The 21,244-nt window shown below is 38.6% G+C and overlaps 1 protein-coding gene across 1 annotated transcript in view; it reads right to left on the bottom strand.

Annotated features, from left to right (window-relative positions):
- Positions 1-21,244, bottom strand: part of tsnare1 (T-SNARE Domain Containing 1) — a 239,776-nt gene that overhangs the window by 136,344 nt on the left and 82,188 nt on the right. The window contains exons 3-4 of the mRNA XM_030394837.1: positions 8,975-9,052; positions 8,614-8,683 (exon numbers count right to left, since the gene is read on the bottom strand). Of these exons, the coding sequence (XP_030250697.1) occupies positions 8,614-8,683; positions 8,975-9,052 (148 nt within the window). The remainder of the gene's footprint in view (positions 1-8,613; positions 8,684-8,974; positions 9,053-21,244) is intronic.

Here is a 21,244-nt window from a genome sequence, read left to right as displayed (position 1 = left end):
TGCTCTGGTGCTGATGAGCTCTGATGGATCATCCATGAGTCAGTGGAAGCCCCGCCCACCCCTGTCACGCTATTACCAAACAATCAGAGCTCGCCCACTACTGAGGACCCCTGAGAAGACCTCTGCTGTATCGCTTCACAGTGATACATCTAGTAGTCACACTCTTCCCCCACAACAAACTCGATTGCCAGGCAGCCAGAAACAACATGCGAAAGATTGGAATTGCTCACACTGTGAATTTCAATCAGTCACCTCAGTTGTGTGTTTCTCCTGCCTGCTTTGTGTTTGTTATTCCTTTGAGGTCTGGCTGGCCCTGGTAAAGGAGAACCGAGGAGTCGGGAGCAGCTAGCTGCAGGGGGAGGTGTGGAGGATGGAAGGGGGTGAGGGGAGAAAAGGTGATGGTGGTGGGATGCCGCTCTCTGACTATAATCACAGTTTCAAGGCTTTACAGGATAGAGCAGCGCTTATACTGGGCTCTGATAAGAATTAAACCACAAAACCGGAGATGTTTCCTACACACTGCTGACCTCTCACTAGCTCAGATGACAACGCAGAACATTTGTAAAACTCAGCACTGACTAATGTCCAAAATTCACTTGACTGACTACACAGTGATGGCTGTGTCTCCAGAATGTGTTCAGCCACTCTACAGATCTGGGTTCAGATGTGTTTTGACATGTGTTTCTCAGAACTAAATACACAATCATTGTAAATGTGTTGAGGGATGTGTTGGCTTTGTGCAGAAAGGTCTAGAGGTGTGAGGCCCAGTTTATGCTAAAACATTGCACACAAAATGTTGTCCTCTGAAGGGAATTCATAGTGTCACACTCAATTGTTCACACAAGAATTGCCAAAATAGCTGAGATAAAGGTTCAAAACATCTTGACCAGATATGTATTAGCTGCAAGGTAGCTGCTGCTATTCATGAGGTTCAGAGTTGGTTAGGGGCACCTTTATATTATAATAGAATAAGAACAGAAAATAAAAACAAGACACAAAATAATAGCAAAATGATTAAAAAAAAGAAAAGAAAACAAGACTCACATTGTGGACTCTGAAACTGAATTAAGTTAAAAGTATGAAACAACGTGAGTGGAATGATGAAACCTTGTGAAATATTAAATATTCATAAATGATTTACTTACTGATTTAATAAACACATTTATTATCATTACTGTTGCAATACCCAACATGTATACTACTTAGGCATACGTGGAGATTATCTAACCAGCTGGAGTTGCTGGACTTGAGAAGGAATAAGGTCATCCACATAAACAAGGATGTCAAACACCATTGGATGATGTGGTGAACAGGAAGCGTGTATATTGAGAACAGCAGTGAGACAGGAATGGACCCCTGAGGAACATTACAGTTAAAAGGTGCAACAATGGAAATGGCATTAACTGTAACAATGCAAATGATTCTATTATGAATGCAGCAGGTGTTAAGCAGGTTTTTCAAGACCAACTAAAGTTCTGAATGGGTCTGAAGAACAGTGTGATCAGGTGTCTTTTTCAGTACCTTACAAAATACACTAATGGAGGGTCCTGAATAAGCTTTGTTCATAAGTGGTTGAATAGTTGCATGTTTATGTTCATTATCAATAAAAGTAAAGGACCAACCAGATAAAAAAACAAACAAACAAACAAAAAATGGTATTTACTATAAAACACAAGTATAGAATTTTATTTGAGGAATTAATTTACCTCCAGCTGAGATATTAAGGATGTTTGGGTGTTAAAAGAGATGTGTAGTAAAGGAAGTAATACAATGATGTTTGTAACTAGAAACTAGGGATCAACTGATATTGATTTTTCAGATTATTAGTCACGGAGGAAACAGATAACTGGTATTTGGAACTGATATGCATTTACAGTAAACCAAAAAAGTCAAATCAATAAAAGACCTAAAAATCTTGGTGTCAAAATGTGGAATTTGATATACCACTAATTCTAACAAAAGTTTAGGTGAAATGCATTTAAGCATATGTTTAATTAAAATAGAGCGTACAGTTTATATTTAGCTTCCGAAACATAAAAGTACACTTCAGAATGAAGACATTCATGTATTATAAATACATGAATGTGTTCATCAGTTTAACTGGTAAAGTGATATGGTGCAATATGTAAGGGATTGGCCTTTTCATGAGAGAGGGGAATGTAAGGGGAATGTCATTTTTGCTAAGAATCCTACATTGGAAACCACTCCCAATGCATTTGGGTTAGAAACAGTGAACATACCTGAGCTTGTTTCTGATTAAACTTCAGAGGTGCATTATATATTTAATAGCAGTCATGTCTTTTGAAAAAGATTCAGCATGCCTGACATGCTGACTACACATGTTGCACTTCATGACCCACAACAAACTGTATATACTTTATAAATTAACATTGGCAGGTATGTATTTCAAGTGGTTATTCATAGAACTCCAATAAAAACAACAGTTCAATTCAGAGATCACCAGCACTGTATGAACACACAAAAACACACACACACACACACAAACACAGCTGCTGAAATCCATCTGACATTTACATGTGCATCTCCAACGCCTAATGTTGGTTCACACATAGCTGCATGAGAGCAGTGCATTAACGTGGGTTTCAGAGGCAGAGTGATGCCTGCTTGTTGTGTAAGAGTGGAGGAGGAAGAGGTGGAGAGGTGCATCCACACAGTCCAGATCTGAGTCTAAAAAGATGGCTGTGACATTCTACCTGTTGACATTCTACCTGTTTCCTGCATATACCCCGCCAACTTCGTGATGACTGTTGATTTATCTGCCATCTAGGAATTGCTAATACCATTGTGATGTGATTACAAGGTACAGTAATTACCAGTTGTACGGCTCTGTTGCCTCTCCTGTCACAGCTGTAAAAATGTGGATATGGCCAATTAGGTTGCTGAGCTGTGTGTTTACCTCAGATTCCAGTTTAAGGTTAGGTATATTGTGCTTTATTTTTTTTTATGGGATCAACAATATCAAAACCCCAGTAATAAGTGATTCCCGCTTCCAGTTTTTGTACAGCATGTACTTTACACACGGATGTGATACTGATAACAGTTGTTTTATGTCACTGTTGAAAATAAAGCAAATAGGTGTAATCCATGCAGCTAAGTATTTTTTAATTATCCTTCCCTTGTCAGTCTTTGCTCACCCAATTGCATTATTCCATCACAGCGCTGTACAGTAGCCTACTACACTTGCATCAAACTAATGACCTTGCAGAGGCACAGGACTTAACATATCCTTTAATTAATTATTACCATATGTCAGTTGTGCATCAGATTAAGTTCAAGTGCTGTTTTAGGGTCATACTGTTAAATCCAAAGCTGCAACTCTAACAACACTGCAGGATCAGCTACTGCCATCAACTCACTGTTTGCAACTAACATTTGTCTAATTAGACTCATGAAAATGTACATTTTTGTGTTTCTGTCTCTACTCTTTTATTTTGAAAAATGATTGCAAAACTACAGATTTAAAAAAAAAATTGAAAGAAATAGATGGAGCAATTACAATAACACTGCAGAGAGAAAGTCAACAGACAAGAGAAATACTTTGTTGTCGCTCCTTTTTTCAAAATAAATCCTGGTTTATTTTGAATGTTGGCTTTATGAATGACACATTTCACACTTCATCAGGTTTTTTCTTCATAGGCATGTGAAATAAGCTGATATTTCTGGCAGCACACCAAGCAGTAATCATGTTATGAATTTGTTTACTGACACTTTCTTCTGTCTGATAAGAACATTTTGTTCCTCAACAAAAGAAACAAACTGAGAAATTAGAAAATAGTTGATGGGCTACAAGGCTGAGATTCATCACAAACACATAATAAAACAGTTTTGAGTATATGGATCAATACAAACTTGAAATGGAAGGGAAGAGGCCAAAACAGCAAACAAAGCAATACATCTGAATTACCGATAAGCTGACATCTATGAAGAATTTCAAGAGGTAAGTGACTGTCCTAATTTCACCATTACTGATGTATTAAACATGAAAGCCCAGCAAACTATTCTTAATAAGTGTGTTTCAATTCTCAAAGCTTAGTTGCTCCCCCTTACAGCTATCAAGCCTTGGAAATCTCAGACAGCAGAGTTTCACTTAATAGGAAAAGACTTTGAACATGGTCAGAAGTTTTAACTTATTTGTTGTTGTGCTCACAGTACAAAAGCCTTGTTACATTTATCTTTACATAATAATATAAAATTTGAGGGTATCGGATATGGTAATGAGTATCAATATTTTTCGAAGTATTGTATCAAAGTGAGGTTAGTCGATCAAAGAAATTATAAGTTAAAATGAGTCATTGTCAACTTGTGGTATCACACAGGACACCAACAGCAGTGAGTTCAACCATATGTCTTTGCAGAGTCTCACTCTTATTACTATATCATCTGACTTCCTCCTTTGCTCCCATCATAATAGCTGCAGTCACTAGAGTTCGCTGTCAAGTAAACAGCGTTCATTTTAACCTCCTTAAACAATCAACCATTGTTGCCATTTTTCTGGTGAGGACAGCTCAATAATGAGTTCTCTCTCTTCGGTCTATTGGCACAAGATTACTACTTATTACAAGTGGCAGCTAATGAAAAGGGTGCACGTGTTTTGTGGCCTACAGCCAGCAAGCTTAGTAAATTAGCAACAAATTCAGGACCCCCTTGACAATGAAATGGTTCATCTCAAGGATTTTACCCTTACAAATAAATATGCACAATGAATACTTAAAATAAGCAAATAGATTCATTTTTACTTTTAAGGGTTTCTATTCCACTGCAAATGAAATTGTACAGTATGGCATTTCAAGCAAAAAATGACATGCTTATCGAATATAAGTTTTCTCCTGATTCCACTTCCATCTAATTTTGTTGAAAAAAAAAAAAAAAACTTACTGCAAGGGAGCTTATAAACTCTAAAAAGCACTTGGTACAAATTGTGAGAAATTAATGACTGAAATCCAGAAATATATGTTTTTTGGGGTTTTTTTTTCATAAAATTCATTTGACTAGTTGACATCAGATTTTAACAACTAGTTAAAGTGACCTTACCACAGAAGAAAAACATTTACGAAGTAACAAAATAAATGTCATGGGCAGGCCTGGACAATAAACAAGGGAAAATAATTCAAATCTTTTTTGATAATGAAAGATTTTTGCAGTGTGTAAAAAGTTAAGTCTACAAAGTTACTCCAGTTAAATGAGTGCAATAGTTCTTTAATGTAATTCAGTGGACATTGAAAGTAGGAGTAATACTCAAGCAAAGTGAGCAAGGTAAGTATAGTACTTCATAACAGTTAAGAATTAAATTCTTTATATTTATTTTTTTGTCACAACATTCATTTTTTACTGACTCTCTTAAACTTTATTTCCTTCTTTCAGTAGAGTCTATCCGGCATTATGATGTACTTTAGAATATTGTGCCTGCTAAGAGGTTGTCAGTCAGTCGGGGGCGCTTTCCTCCAAACACAGCTCCATGTCCTCTGGGTTGTTACAGCCAGAACACCAGTGAATGCCTAATGCGCTAACAAAGACAATGACACTCAGAGGGTGCCAGCCATTAATCCACTTAGACTTTTTGCCGTGTGCATTTCCACGATTACAGGGGCGGGTCAAATTCTAATAACTGTGAGATTTGAATTTTTTGCCTGAAGACAGGCAGGCAGATGGCGGGTTACCATTCCAACCATGGGCATAAAGAGGAATTACTTTTATACCACAAAACACAAGAGTGTTGCTTCTTGCAGAGAAACATGTGTGTGACGATCTACTTTGTATGGGATTAGTGCTGCATATGCATGTGTATGGCCTTCGTCAATGTGACTGGATGGGTATCAGATAACTGCACTCCTTCATTATGTTAATTTAGGGGAAAAGCACCGGGAGGCAGAGGGTGGAGTGGATGTCAGTGGCTATGAGGATGGGTGAAGGGTGGGTTCAGTTTCAACTGGGTGATACTGGGAGGAGCTGGACGCCGAAGCACCAGCTGTGCAGCACACCCGTGCACCAGTTGCCACATCTGTACATGGATCACATCATGAATCCTGAAGAAGGCTGTGTGATACTGTCACAAATGACAAAAGAATATGTATATTTTTGTATATCATTGTATTTAATATTGTGATATTTATTTACTTTTGTAATTTATTGTGCATCATGTTATACTTATAAAAGTAGAGAATGTAAATAAAAAACAGCTAAAGTTATAAAGCATGCATGTAAGATTGACTTCTGTTATGACATAATGCTTTGAGCTATCAAGCTATCACTATGATAAAGATCTATTGGTGTTTTAGTCCCAAACCTCATTATGGAGGTTATGGATGTATGTAAATGACCCATGATGTAAAATGCAGATTGATTGAGTGAACGTCACTCACTCAAAGACATGGTCTGACTCCTGAATAACTGTCCCAACCACATAGACATGAAACCCCCCAGGTTAAGTCTTAAGCAAAAGATTAGTAATGATTGATGGAATAACTGATTAAAGATGGGAGAAACAACAGTTGAAAAAAAAAATCACCATATAGTCCGTTTATTAGCTACTCTGTAGATTTCATCCAGTGTTTTTCATTAGCTAGCCAGCTGCTCAGACTAACATCTACAATCCCATGAACTCTGGGCCAATTCCATATGCTGATGCACATCATATGATATGATTGAAAGCTCTGAAACATATACTAAATGGACCTTGTAATAAAACTGTTTTCTTGATTTATTATTATTATGAAGGAGAACATTGACATCTCCTCAAAAATCTACTTCCATATAAGTTGAAGCTGTAGCGACCTATTTGTGCCAATCTTTCCCCAAACTGACCACATTCATGTCTACCTTACAGTTTCTCACCTAATTCAAAGAGCATTTCAGTCAATAAACCCTCACAGGGCTGATTTTTAGTCTTTTGGGGGTAGAAATGTTGGACTCACCACATCTCATAGTTAAAAAAATCTAACTATTTCCCGAAACCCCATAATGAGATCATTATCATTAACATGTTTGGTTATGTGTCTTAATGTTGTTAAAATTGTGTCATGTGTTAATTTCAAAGTTCCTCACAGGCAACAAGGATAACTGCAAAAATATTGTTCAAAACAAAACAAAGACCTTAGTCCCTAGTCAATCATCTTTAAAAGTCCCCATTAGTGTCTAGAAACAGGAAGCATCCTGAATGTTCCCTGAAACCATATTTGAAAAACACAAGAGCTGCTGAATAACACAAAGAATCACCCTGGATGTAATTTGCATCAGTCGGAGGCACTGGATGTGTTGTTTGCATCCAGCATCAATACTGCTGAAGGAAAATGGGCAGTTAAGAATAAAAGCAGCCAAGCATAGTCAGTAAGTTTCCAAGGCGATCATAAAAAATGTTCAATAGAATTGATAACATGCCAGCCAAAACAGCGGGATGTAATGCATTTTAAACAGATGCAATCATCTTAGATTGGCCACTTTGTCATCAGCTTTGAATCTGGTAATTGCTGGCAGCTCAACTAAAAAAGTATGATCAATATGAAAGAGGCCAATGAAACAAAGGGAAATAGGCACTTTTCTAGAAAGCAGAGATACAAAGTTACCCTCACAATGAGCTGGACCACCTAGGGTGTACATTGAAAATACAGGGGTTACTGGGAGCTGCCAGTGGTTGAGAAAGTTTTCACATCCTTACTTAGTACTTAAGTACTCATGAATCGCTGTAGCAATACAAATTGCAAGTAAAAATGAATCCTAATGTTAGCTAAATACATTTATGTTGTATTATCAGGGCAATGTAGGCCTACCTGATACAGAAAAGAATAGTGTCTAGGATTTTATATAAAAATCAAATGACACTTTTATAATACTATTTAGTATTATTTGGAGTTTATATAAAATATCTAAGGATAAACTATGTATGTGCTATGAAATATTACTCATGCATTAAGGTTGAAACAGGCACAATGTTATGAATGTGTTTTTTAGATCATGGATTTATCTGCAAATTCTTTACTGGATTCATCTATTCATTGCATCGTAGAATGTCAGAAAAAAGTGAGGAATGTTTATCACAAATATTTAGCGCTGAAAATGACACTGTAAGGCCACTTTAATCAAAGACAAGGAAAGGATTCATATAGACACATTTGAGATGATGAAATGGTAACATGATTAATATTTTGGCTTGAAAAATTACACAGAGTATTTCAGTTTACCAACATCCTCCTCCACTCTCTCACCTTGAACAGTGAGTTTAGTTTGAACATTGTTGGAAACATTTCTGATAATGTAAATATAAAATGTCTCCAAAACAGTTTGTGATTTTATTTGTTTTAATCATTAATACACTTATTTATTAACTGGCTAATTGTTTAAGATGACATTTTGTACATCATTTGATTTTGTATTCATTAATTTACATTATGCATCACTATTTCAAAAGTTCTTCATATGCTACTTCAGCTTTGCTTTAGAATAACTACAAAAGTAAATGTAACTGCCAGGAATGTGTAGTGGTAAAGAAAAGTATAATATTTCTCTCAGAAATGTACTGGAGTAGAGAATAAAGTATAAAGTGAGACAGTGAGTAATTGCATTCAGTTACATTCAACAAGTGGTGTGTATGTTACTCACAGACTCTGTCGTAGCTCTGCTGTATCTCTAGATGTTCCCAGTGACTGCAGATTTTTCTCTAGTGTGACAACTGGAGGCACAATTGAAGAATACAACATTGATAGGACATAATGGACTCACAAACAAACAGATTAAAAATCTCAATGAGTCTTTTTTCTTTTTTCCTGGTTAAATAAAGGTTAAATTAAAAAAATAATAATAATAATTTTGAAATGACCTCTCACCAAATTTCATCTACTTTAAACCAAGTGAATACATATGATATGGCAATAAGATACGATACACATATCTGATGCCATCCAAAGGTTTTAGGTATTTGGTAACACACACACGCAGTTTTGTTGATAAGTGGGCTCTTTACCGTTGGCGTTGATCTGGAAGATATTGGAGGAGGTCTCCTGAAACACATCTTGCAGTTCTGAGGGGCTGACCTGTGTGGCTTTGGAGAAAACATGATATCAGCAAACACCTTTGAGCCTTGTGGAGTGGGATACTGCAAGAGCTGACCACACAGTGTAGGGACAACACAAGAACAATGTAAATATCCAGATTTGAAGTATTAAGTTGCGAAAACTAACTCAAACAATACTGTTTAAAACCCATTTGTACCTGCTACCTGCAGAGATGTGTGTTTTCATACTTGTGTTCAGTTAATTTTGCTAAAATGAGAGAAAAATATATGGACATATTGATATTCAGCTCCTGTTCATGTTCACACTGACTTTCTACAAACTGTCCAATATGAAGTCATACAGACTGACAGGTATTGATTAGATATGTTTGGCACCTTGATGGGAAATTGTGGTGACTGATGACTCATTACATTTTCATCTAGGGTATTTAGCAGACGCTTTTGTCCAAAGCGACATACAATAAGTTCATTTCTCACAACATATCACCGTCCATAGATTAAAAAATAAAACATTTGGGAGGGAGTCATGCTATGCGTGGTTGAAGTGAAGTGTGAGCAAATGAGTCTTGACTCTTTTGCGGAATATGGCAAGTGATTCCACTGTCCTGACATTGATCAGTTCGTTCCACCACTGAGGTGTCAAAACAGAGAAGAGTTGCGACATCACTGAGCAGGCTTTCTTTGCTCTCAGTGATGGGGGTACCAGCCGGCCAGCCACTGTAATAGAGCGAAGTGCTCACGCTGGGATGTGTGGTCCGACCAGTGTTTAGAGGTAGATGGGCCCAGTTCCGTTGACGGCCTGGAAGGCCAGCACCATCATCTTGAATCAGATGCGGGCCGCAACAGGAAGCCAGTGGGGGTCACGGAGGAGGGGGGTCACATGGGAGAATTTGGGTAGATTGAAAACCAGGCGCGCTGCACTGTTGGAAACTTTGCATCAGTTTAGTCGCAGAGGCTGGGAGTCCAGCCCAGAGGGAGTTGCAGTAGTCGAGGCGGGAAACACACACTCATGAGGAACTTAAATGCAAACCAACATAGATATGTTTTATAAACAGATAAACAGGAAGATATAGATGGGAAAAAAATGGTGACTTGTACAGCTATATTAAATGCGGGGTGGGGTTTATTGTACGTATCACTGTGTCAAAAACTTTTTTATGGACATAGTGAACTGCCAAAGTACACGCAGTAGGATACAGGCTCAACAGACAAACCCTTACAAGTGGTGAAATACATAAATGGTTACCAAATGTTTTGTACAACGCTCTGCAAATCAATTTCAAGTTGCTTCCTAGACAGTTTACAACCAGCAGCTGGATTACATAGTAGTTTATCTACAATCAAAAAATGTTGTCATTGGTCCATATGCTTTCACACCATGAACAAACCATACAACAGTCCACTTGGAGGTGGACCAAAACCCTCCTTTTCAAGCAGTTTGTTTGCACCCTTACCCCTTGATTCCACTGAGCATGTCTCTGTTTCCTGATGTGTGCAAGGCTTTTTTTGTTCTGTCCTCCATGCAACTTCATGTCCCACTGAGAGCATTTCAGAAGCAGAGCATCATGTCTGCCTGATGTTGTTGAATTGCTCAGACTGTTTACTTCATAATTTCCCCTTGATTATTGTGCTTCTACTGTGGTTGAGTATGCTACGTAGTTAAATTGTTTCATTATTTGTCTGTTTTAAGTGTTTTTTGTTGATATTTCTGACTTTATTGTGCCTTGGATCCTGATTCTACACAGGGTGTTTTATCTTAAGAATTGACCAGATGTATGCATGCCATTCCGCTATCTGACTTCCTGTCTGGCAGAAATGATCGTCATAAAACGATCATTCTGCCGCACACCGTGTCTTGTGTGGTAAATGCAGCGAACCCTTCCATTTCCACCTGTGCACTCCGTCCCGCCTCCACCTGAAAAATTTTGCTTTCAGCCACGCCGGTGCATATTGCCAGTGCGTATTGCCAGTGCGTAGTGCCAGTGTGTGTTTTGAAAAAACGTGTAGAAGATGGCAGAAATGCAGCCTTTGGTCGGGAAGAAAGGTAAAGTGAATTCTGTGGTGTGAAAACATATCGGTTTCAAGAGTCTGACTCGGAACAAATGAAGATATTGTGCAAGATATGTCACACGACCATGTCTGCAACTCATGACCAATTTGTTTAACCATTTGAAGTCCACACACAGAGTAATACATGACCAAGTAGTGAAGGAACAAAAAAACTCAAAAATGAAAAGCTCCTCAACTCCTGCCACCACCACACAGTCCTCATTTAAGAACACACTTTACAATGCCACTACATATCCACCCAGCTCCCACAGGCATAAAGAAATAACGGATGCCGTCATATACATTATTGCCAGAGACATGTGCCCTATCAACACCGTTAGCGACCCGGGGTTCAATAAACTGATGAACACATTGGACAAGCGGTATGTGTTACCATCACGTCACCATATCAGCAGAATTGCGCTGCCGGCCCTTTATGACGAATGTCGCGGAAAAGTTGCAAGAGAAGTGTCAACAGCATTATATTTAGCCACCCCAACGGACATATGGTCGAGCCACACCGGGATAGTGTTTATTTTTTATGTTTACATATTATTTAATTCATTTTATTGATATATATTTCTCTTATTTATTTGCATTTTTCTTGTTTTTCAGGTCAAACTTATCGTGTTAAAAGAAATACTAGAGTTCAAAGTTCAATAAGTGCTTGTTTTCAAATCAATGAATAATCGTCTTTAATAATCGTGATTACAATTTCAATCAAAATAATCGTGATTATGATTTTTGCCATAATCAAGCAGCCCTACCTGTGGTGTCCAAGCACCAAAGATGCTCTGACACTCATCAACACATATCATCTGCGGTAATAAACATTTCCTTTGCTTCATTCATTAGTTCCTCATGAAATGTAATGTGTGGTAGGCTATAACAGCTTCAAAACAAGACTTAATAATTGCATAAAACAATATAAAAAAGGCTGGTCTTCCTAACACTGCTGAATACATTATTAATTGCCTCAAAATAATGTATTAATAACAAACTGGCCTTCCTAACACCATTAAATAATGACAGACTTAATCACTAAAGTAGTGGTTATACCTCAAAAGGAGGAGACTCTCAAATGGTTACTCCTCGGAGTCAGCACAAAACTGCCCAGACGGATGAGCCTACCAGACTAGCCAGCATCTATATCAGGAAAGGTCAGATGATGGCGAGTGTTCATTAGAAGGCTTGCTTTTCGACTCTAGACATCATGCAGGCCATTGAAGAAAGTAATGCAAGTAAGGACATAATTATTTGATTAGTAAATGTAATGTGATTTGAATTTAGGAACAGTGACATGTTGCAGACCATTGTTTATATGTTACCCTCAACACTGTATACAGTGGTTGCATGTTGGTCTGGATGTACAAGATGGGTGATTCGCATAATGATAACCAAGAATATAAAGCACGATACGATACATGCTTTCTGGATGCTAATATTTTGCTTACATTTAAATTCATATCAATTCAATTCTTATCTCATCCATTGTTGCAGGTGATGTTTTAGTATTGGCAGTATGTCATTTAAGCAACACTGCTGCCTTAAAGATTTTAATGCAGGAAAAACCTGTCTGGTACGGTTATATAGCTATAACGTGCGCACGCAATACTAATTCCTGGCCACGAAATACTAATTCCTGGCCACGAAGTAGGTATAATGTGCAGACGAAATACACATTAATAATATTAATATCATTCCTGGACAGCTAGGTAAGCAAATCGAGTGCACCTTCTCTACAAACTGCAATAGCCTACGTGATGTCCTTAAGGTGAATGTCTTATCTTATTCTGTTCTAGTCAATATCTTCTTATCCCACATTTAAGCAATGCCGTTCACTGATCATCTCCTTTGAAAGTAGCATCATGTGTATCAGACTCTCAGCTGAGGGAATACAGAGGCTATATGAGCCGCAGCGTTTAATGATGCCACTGAACGCAGCTGTGCAGTTACTGTAGCGCTCACTGTATGTATCGCGTTGCCAAGGGAACCTATAGCCTATCAGTGATCAGAATCTAGTTTGTATTGGTTTGCAGGTTGTTGTTGCTCTGACTGAACTACTGAAGGTATCTGTAGTGTTCTCTGGACATTTGTCCTTCATTGAAATCACAGACGATTAAAAGTTTACTATATTATACTCACCTTAAGGACATCACGTAGGCTATTGCGGTTTTTAGAGAAGGTGTGCTCGGTTTGCTTACCCAGTTGTCCAGGAATTATATTAATATCATTAATTAGTATTACGTGCGCACATTATACCTACTTCATGGCCACAAATAAGTATTTTGTGCACACGTTATCCCTATTTCGTGGCCACGAAATAGTATTTTGTGGCCACAATTTAGTATTTTGTGGCCACAAAGTAGTATTTCGTGCGTATGCTATAGCTATATTGTGGCCACAATTAAAACATTTTTGACCGTGTCATGTATGGGGCTTCATAGTCTGGATAGCACAATTTCACTTCTCAGTTCCTGTGACTGTTAACGCAGACTGTTAACGCAGTCGCAATGTTCCCAAATCAACTCAAACAACTGTGAAATGTTGAACACATCAAGTCGAGCTGACAAAGGTTTTTCTAAAGAATAAATGTATAGCCTTTAACCCTTGTATGGTGTTCGGGTCTGTGGGACCCGTTTTCATTTTTTAGGAAAAGAAAAATGATACTATTCATTATTTTTTCAACCTCAAACTCATTGGCCTTGGCTCATTTTCTGTGAAGAACATATATCAGAACCCATTTTCAATGACCACACACTGTACATCCCCCCCCCACACATTTATATTACATACAGGGTGTCCGGGTCCACTGGACCCAGGGCTAACAAAAGTGGGGTAATAGTAGGTCCTGTGTACCTTCACACTGTACTGTCTGGGCCTGCTGTTAGAGTGTGTGTGTGTGTGTGTGTGTGTGTGTGTGTGTGTGTTGTTTGTTTGTTTGTGTGAGTTTTGTGTTTCTGCCCCTGTCATTCCCGCACATTGTTTCAAAAGTACCAACAAAGTCTGATCTCACATTCCCGCACATTTTAACCTCTGTCTTGTGGGAACCAATCTTTATATTCTCAAATTCTATCTCAGCTGCAAATTGGGGGTGGAACACAATAAATATAGCTTTGCCAGTGTGGTTCCTTAGCACAACTGATCAAGATGGCCAAAAGATTCTCTGCTCAGAGGGCCTTGCAATTGATTTGGGAAGAGAGAGAAGCTTGATGATGATGTAGAGGAAGAGGTTTCAGAATGTGAGGATCACATTTATAACAGTGACTTTGAAGAAGAGGATGAGATTGAGCATCAGCCAGTTCCAAAACAAAGACGAGCCCCAGGACCAGCCCGTCAAAGAAAGGCAAGAATGTGGTGCGTATGAGTACACTGTATAGGGATGGGAGAATCTGTGGCCAGGAGCATCAAAACCAGAGATCATCATGGACTATGATGTCACCAAAGAAGTCGTGGACAACATGGACAAGCTAGTGACTGCCTACAGCTGCAAAAGGAGGACCCTACACTGGCCACTGGTGTTATTTTTTGACATATTGGAAATTTCTTCATACAACGCATTTTTCATCTGGATGGCACTGAAGCCAGAGTGGAACAGAGGGAAGCTCCAGAGGAGACGCCTCTTCTCGAGGAACTGGGAAAGGTACTGGTAAGACCTCAAATCCAGAGAAGAAAGCATGTTCCAAGAACCCCAGCCTCTGCAGCCATCATGAGGAGGATTCAGGAGGAGAATGCTGGTGCCCCATCCACCCGACCCATAGAACCACCATCACCTTTAGCTTGTGTTGTGTAAACTGACCTGAATGGGTTAAATCACTAGTGAAAGTTCAAACAAATTAAAATCAATAGTTATGTAAAACTTTGCTTCATTTATAGATTTGTTGAATTTCTTCAATTCAAATCTTGATTATAACAGATTTTCTTTTTTTTTATTACATTTTACAAAAAAAACTAAACAAAAAAAACAGCAGTACTTTAATTCATAAAAGTGTTCATAAAAGAGCAAATATTAACCATATATCCTGTTTGTATTGCTTGTAATTCTGGGATGAAGCAAACATCTGTTGAGTATTTTAACATAAAATTGTTTTATTGCGTTGAATTAAAGGCCAAAAAATGCAGCGGGTCCACCAGACCCGCGAACACTTGCTGAGTAACCAAAATACGAACACCATACAAGGGTTGAAGAACTCACACATCCAAGTGACATTAAGCAGTGGCAGGAGATAGGAGGAAAATTGACATGTAAGTAATTATATCGAAATGTTGTGTATTGTTATTATAATGAATAGATGTTGAAACTGAACGGACATCAAAGCCTGTGGGAGCCTCTAATGCAGAATCTAACTAAAGTGAGGATGACAGAGTGGACGGGGCAACTAGAATGGCACTAAGCCACAGGCTGGCAGCATGGTGAGTCTGCTGTATAAGTTATGTTGGCAGCGCCATTTTCCTTATTCACAAGCATACGTCATAGACAGTGAGGGTTAATGGCCTGGAGCCATTACAGCAGGCTGAGATCAACATCATGACCTGTTTAAGTTGCGCGCATACGCCATCTCAACCCACACTTTTGTGGGCATTTTTTTTCTGATGTAGTCAAAATCACAGGGGTATAGATACAAAACAAATGCACGAAGGTCCCTAGATTTTAAGATCAAATACTGGTGTAACATAAGAACAGACAAAGCAGAGCTGGACAATAAAACAGATATTCACTGTGTGGTCAGATGAAGAACTGTGAGACCTTTACTGTATACCTCAAGTCATTAACTCATTGAGCTATACTGACAAATCAACCAGGTAATTACATGATTGCATGCAGTCAGTTGAGCAGCATTACAAGATTGTGTTACATTTTTGAAACAAGCAATTTTTCAACTGACAGACCTTTACTGCATTTTTAATGTTATCTCAGCGCACGCGCGCGCACACACACACACACACACATTGTCCACCTTTCATTGACCATGATGGATGGATATCCAGTGTGCATGCGACAGTGGAGGTGGCCAGGCCTATCAAAGGATGAGCTGGCAGGATAAGTGTATGACTATGTGTTTGTGTTTTATAGGATCCCATATTCCTATGAAGCAATCTGATGGAAATAAAGATATAATAAACACACCACAACAAGATGGCTCAATCACATTTCCAATTTTTACCCATACCTCTTGCTTTCAAGTGACCCCGTGTCCCTCAAATTACAGTTAGTGGTAGAACCCCCCATGAAATCGGACAACCCTTCAAGACCTTCATATGTCATCAGTAGTCATCGATAGCGTTAAGTTAACAGATGTAATTGGACATTTCCAAAATGCTGTCTTAATTTGTGCTGATTTTGTTGCTCCACTTTAGCAATTATGGTACTATCACAACAATCTGCTATATATTTGATTGAAGAAAATCATGGACAATGCATTTCATTCACAACTTCATGCTATTAATGAAGTTATCAAGTAATAAAGAAAACTGCTTCATTACGTTGCCACTAGTTTTGTTGTATCTATAGGTTAACATTAGCAAACCCTTCGAGTCTCCAGTGTTGGATGCATTTTTATTGTTTTGACAAATGGGTGAAAACTATGTGCACAGTTCATGTTGTTGACTCACAATCCATCTATCTTTTCACTGGAGAGTAACATCATTTCACATTAGACCCACAACACATAATCTGCAGTTATGATTTTATGCTCATTTCACAAATTCACTGATGTTGCTTTCCCTGGAAGGTTGAGGGATCCATAGAGGGTTATTTCACAACCACTGTTTGGTAAATGGTTTGGATCATTTCAGCAGCTTTTTATCTTTCCACACTTGAAACTTTTCCCTCACATTAACATGTCGACACTTTAACATGCTCATATCAGCATGCCACTTCAAAGCTGTGCTGATATGCATTGCCTTCACAAAATCACTCACATTTAGTCCCTCTGTGGTTTGAGCAGTGTGTCTGATACGGTCATAACTTTGATTTTGTCCAACATAATATCCCTGCAGAGACATTTTGGAAATGCATAAGAGTGGTGGAAGATATATAAATTGTATGCTAAAATGTTAAGAAGATGAAGACTCTTCAGGAGCTCATGCTACCTGTACTTGTGCATTGTTGGCTATCACTTAACAGTGGGAATGGGATGGTAATGTTTTAATAATCCAGGTTTTGGGTCATACAGAAATATCCAATAGACCTCCTGACATTTCACTCAAAGCCACATCTTGGTTGATACAACAAGCCCTTCAGATCAAACAACCAAATGTGTCATTTGGCCATTTAGAACAAAACCTGAAAGCATTTTCTGACCTGACGCCCCAATCTGCAAAACAACGTTGCCAATTGGTTTGGTTTAGATAGAAAGTCCTGCTTGCATTGGAGAAGATCATACCTTTAAAGTTCACCCCCTTAACTTGTGTAATGTAAGTTACATAAGTCACGTCACATTATGTAAGTGACTATGTTTGTATGAATCAACTTAAGTAATTTACATACGTTACCTCATGTAACAAAATTTCAAAGCAAAGCCATTTTGACTTTATGCCCGACATGGGATTCAAATTGAAGTTCATTGTACAACCCATACAACCACCAAACCCCCTTCACTGTATATTATACCGTTTTTATTTTTACTGTATGTATTAAATTGTTACTATGACTGATCAGATATCCTTATTCTCCATTAAACAAGATATGTCTACTCATCAATCTAAATCATCACTGGCAAGTAACTTTGTAAACTCAGCCGTACATAAGCAGACATACATTCTTTAAGCCACAAACATATGTCAACCTCACAGCTTGCCGACACTGAATTGTAGTCAGGAGCATGCTGTTTATTTATACTAATATATCATGGCTCGTTAATAGCTGGTAATTAGCTTCTAGAGGGAAGCAATCAGATACCATCCAACTCAGCAGCTTTAATGCAGTCTTCAACAGTAACACAAAACATGGGTTATGCTGGAGCTTTAGATGCTTTTATGCTGGCTAACATTATCCGTCGTAACATGCCATCTTCATGGTGGGAGGGTGAGCAGCTTCCTTCAACACACATCAATCACATCATCTCAAAAAAGAGACAAACACAAGCTCTTCTACTAATCCAACACTTCCTGTTGTTGTTTTTATGACAAATACCTATAACTGCGGTCGCGAGTGATCATGTGATTATTGCGGGAACTCCTCAGTCTCGCAACGCCAGCTGTCGACAGCACTGCACTGTGGTGGACTCAAAACGCAACCGGTGGGGGTTACCGTACTGCAGATGGCGGAGCAAAACCGTATCGGAGCCGTATCTGGTGGAATCTTGGGGTGAACCAGTAACATCAGACTTCAGTTTCATGCTGCTCTCTCCTGAGTGCAAAATGAGTGCTACCGCTACCGAGGCAAATATCACGGCAATTGTCTGCAGCTCCTCAGATAAAAGGAGACTTATCTAGCGGGAGTTAATTGTTGCTTCAGTGTTTATTGGTACTTCATCTGCTTCACTTTCCCTGAAAGAGCGGAAGGACTAGATCCCTATTCAACCCTCATTGGAGACCTTAACCTAAGAAACTTTAGGAACATATTTTACCTGTCAATAAAGCCTCTCCAGCAAAGCCGCGTTCCACATTGCAATCAAACATCGACCTAAACTGGACCATTCTGTTGGCTATGATGGCTTGAAGCAGCCCTATAATATCCTACAACACCTGAGGAAATCCAACCTATGACCGCAGGACTCCTTGCCTGTCCACCCTCAGCCTACCTCTGACAAGCAAGGCGCATGTGCATCTTTTTAAGTTTCAACCTGTCATATGCAATAATTTCAACGTAAACCTTTGCTCATACCACAACTGCATTTTCTCCTCATCTGCAAGCCACTGCAAGATGCCAAATCCCATTCAGTCCGCCACAGGTGTATAATCCCACCCCAGAACCCCCAGCAGGAGAGCAGAAAAACATTCTAAAAAATCATCCCTCTAAATCGATAAATGTTAACTGCCTGGCAGCAGAAGTGTCTTCTCACCTGATTCATTATTCGTCAATCTTCTCCTCAACAGCAAGATTTTGGGTCAGGGTCCTCTCTCTCTACAGTCCACAGTGAAAGATCCCAATACAGTTTTCAGTTTTTAGAGAAAGAGGTCACCAAATAGGTACCATTCATTCTTTTCCTTCCCAGAATTTCCTGCAAGCCTAATATTTGTTGCCACAAGGAAATACTTGGGAAAGAAAGATTAATTTTAGATTTGTCGATGCCCAGGTCCAGCCTTCTCAAGCGTTAACAACTGCATTTCTCGTAAGCCTTCTCTCTCTCACTACTAAACATTAATATGGTCAACCAATTAAAAAAATCTATCCGGGAGGAATCTCTTCGGCATTAGGTAGGATTCAAAACACTATTTTTTGGTGAGCAACAGACTTTGAGTCAGTTGAGGCCCGTCCATTTGCAACCAAGTTTCGTCAGATGAAAAAATCACCCAGTACTATCCAGTCCCCCCCTTTCCATCTTCTATCTCTGTACTATGAGAGGGTTTAGCAGCTACTACCAAAAAAAAGATTGCACTTTCTGTCTGTCTCAATTTCTGTGCCACTTAAACCTGTGCCCAGATCCACAGTCGATGCATTCATTTGCTATTGTATGGCTGTTAAGCATATTAAACCACAGTACTTCTGTGGGTCGATTGCTTGGATTCAATTTAACATCAGATATCATGATCAGTAATTTGATCTAATTCTTTATTTTCTGATCTATCTTTCATCCAAGTCATTATAGTCCACATCTTAATCATTTAGTCAGAAGGTGCTTGCTAATCTAATCGCCTGACTACACGTCCTATAATTTTCCCGATATCAACATTGTTCTCTCACATCAAAGATCGCTGAAAGCCCTTATCCTCATACACAAAAAAAATAAATAAATCATCATGGTCTATCTTGGCTTTCAACAAAATTCATTGCAAATATTTAAATTACTCGTATTTTGATTTCCATGGGGTGTCATTCCGATAACATCAGTCCGGGTTTCATGACTTCATTCATTTATCTTGTTTTGTATCATGATTTCCATGACTCTTACATCATCGAGTTAATCCATTATTGTTTCTATGTTTTGTTTGAATAATACTTTATTTGCCTGTTGGCCTTAATTTTCATTGTCATATGACTTTCATTTCTGTCTGGTCCTTACATTGAACATTCATTCATATTCACGGTCTTCGTCACTTCACACATAATTCATGATATTTCGGACTGGTCGTCGAACATAATTTCTGTTCGTCTTTCAGACTTAATTTCTGTTTTGTTGCTCTGACTTGATTTCTGTTTGGTCTTTATGTGACAGTTTATCTACTTACTCGTATCATTGTCCTAATTTTCATTTGGTCATATTGCCTTTTTTTCAGTTGGGTCCTAGCAGACCTTTAATCATGCTGATCATTTTATAAGCATTACATTATATGCAATCTATTCAGGGGGTAAGTAAGTAAGTAAGTTTTTATTTATGCAGCGCTTTTTTAAAACAAAGTTCAAAAAGTTCTGTACAGGGTACAGTAAACATGAAACATAAATAAAAACAACATAAAAAAATTAAATAAAATAAATAAGATAGAATAAAATAAACATACATGTTCAGATATATGCCGGGAAAAATTACAGTTCTATTACAGGGAATGCAAGATGATAGAGATGGGTTTTGAGAAGTTTTTTGAAACCATTTAGTGATTCAGCTGATCTAACGGAAGAGGGTAAACTGTTCCAGAGGGATGGGGCCCGGATAGCAAAAGCGCAGTCACCCTTAGATTTGAGGAGGGAGCTGGGTATAAATAGGAGGCCTAGGTCGGAAGATCTGAGTGGTCTAGAGGTGGAGTAAGGGTGTAAGAGTTCAGAAATGTGGGGAGGGGCAAGAAGGGCCTTGTGTGTGATGAGTAGTGTCTTGAAGTCTATTTTGTACTTTACTGGGAGCCAATGAAGGGATGCAAGAATTGGTGTGATGTGGGATCTGCGATTGGTTTTGGTAAGTAGTCTTGCTGCAGCATTTTGTACGAGTTGCAGGCGAGACAGGGCTGCATGGTTGAGACAGGTGAAGAAAGCATTGCAGTAGTCAAGGCGAGAGAAAATCACAGTGTGGATCAGTAGTCCAAGATGTCTGGTTGATAGCATCGCTTTGATTTTTGAGATGTTCCGGAGTTGAA

This window comes from Sparus aurata, chromosome 17, assembly GCF_900880675.1.
Source record: "Sparus aurata chromosome 17, fSpaAur1.1, whole genome shotgun sequence".
Lineage (NCBI taxonomy): Eukaryota > Metazoa > Chordata > Actinopteri > Spariformes > Sparidae > Sparus > Sparus aurata.
This window is presented reverse-complemented; position numbering and strand designations above follow the sequence as displayed.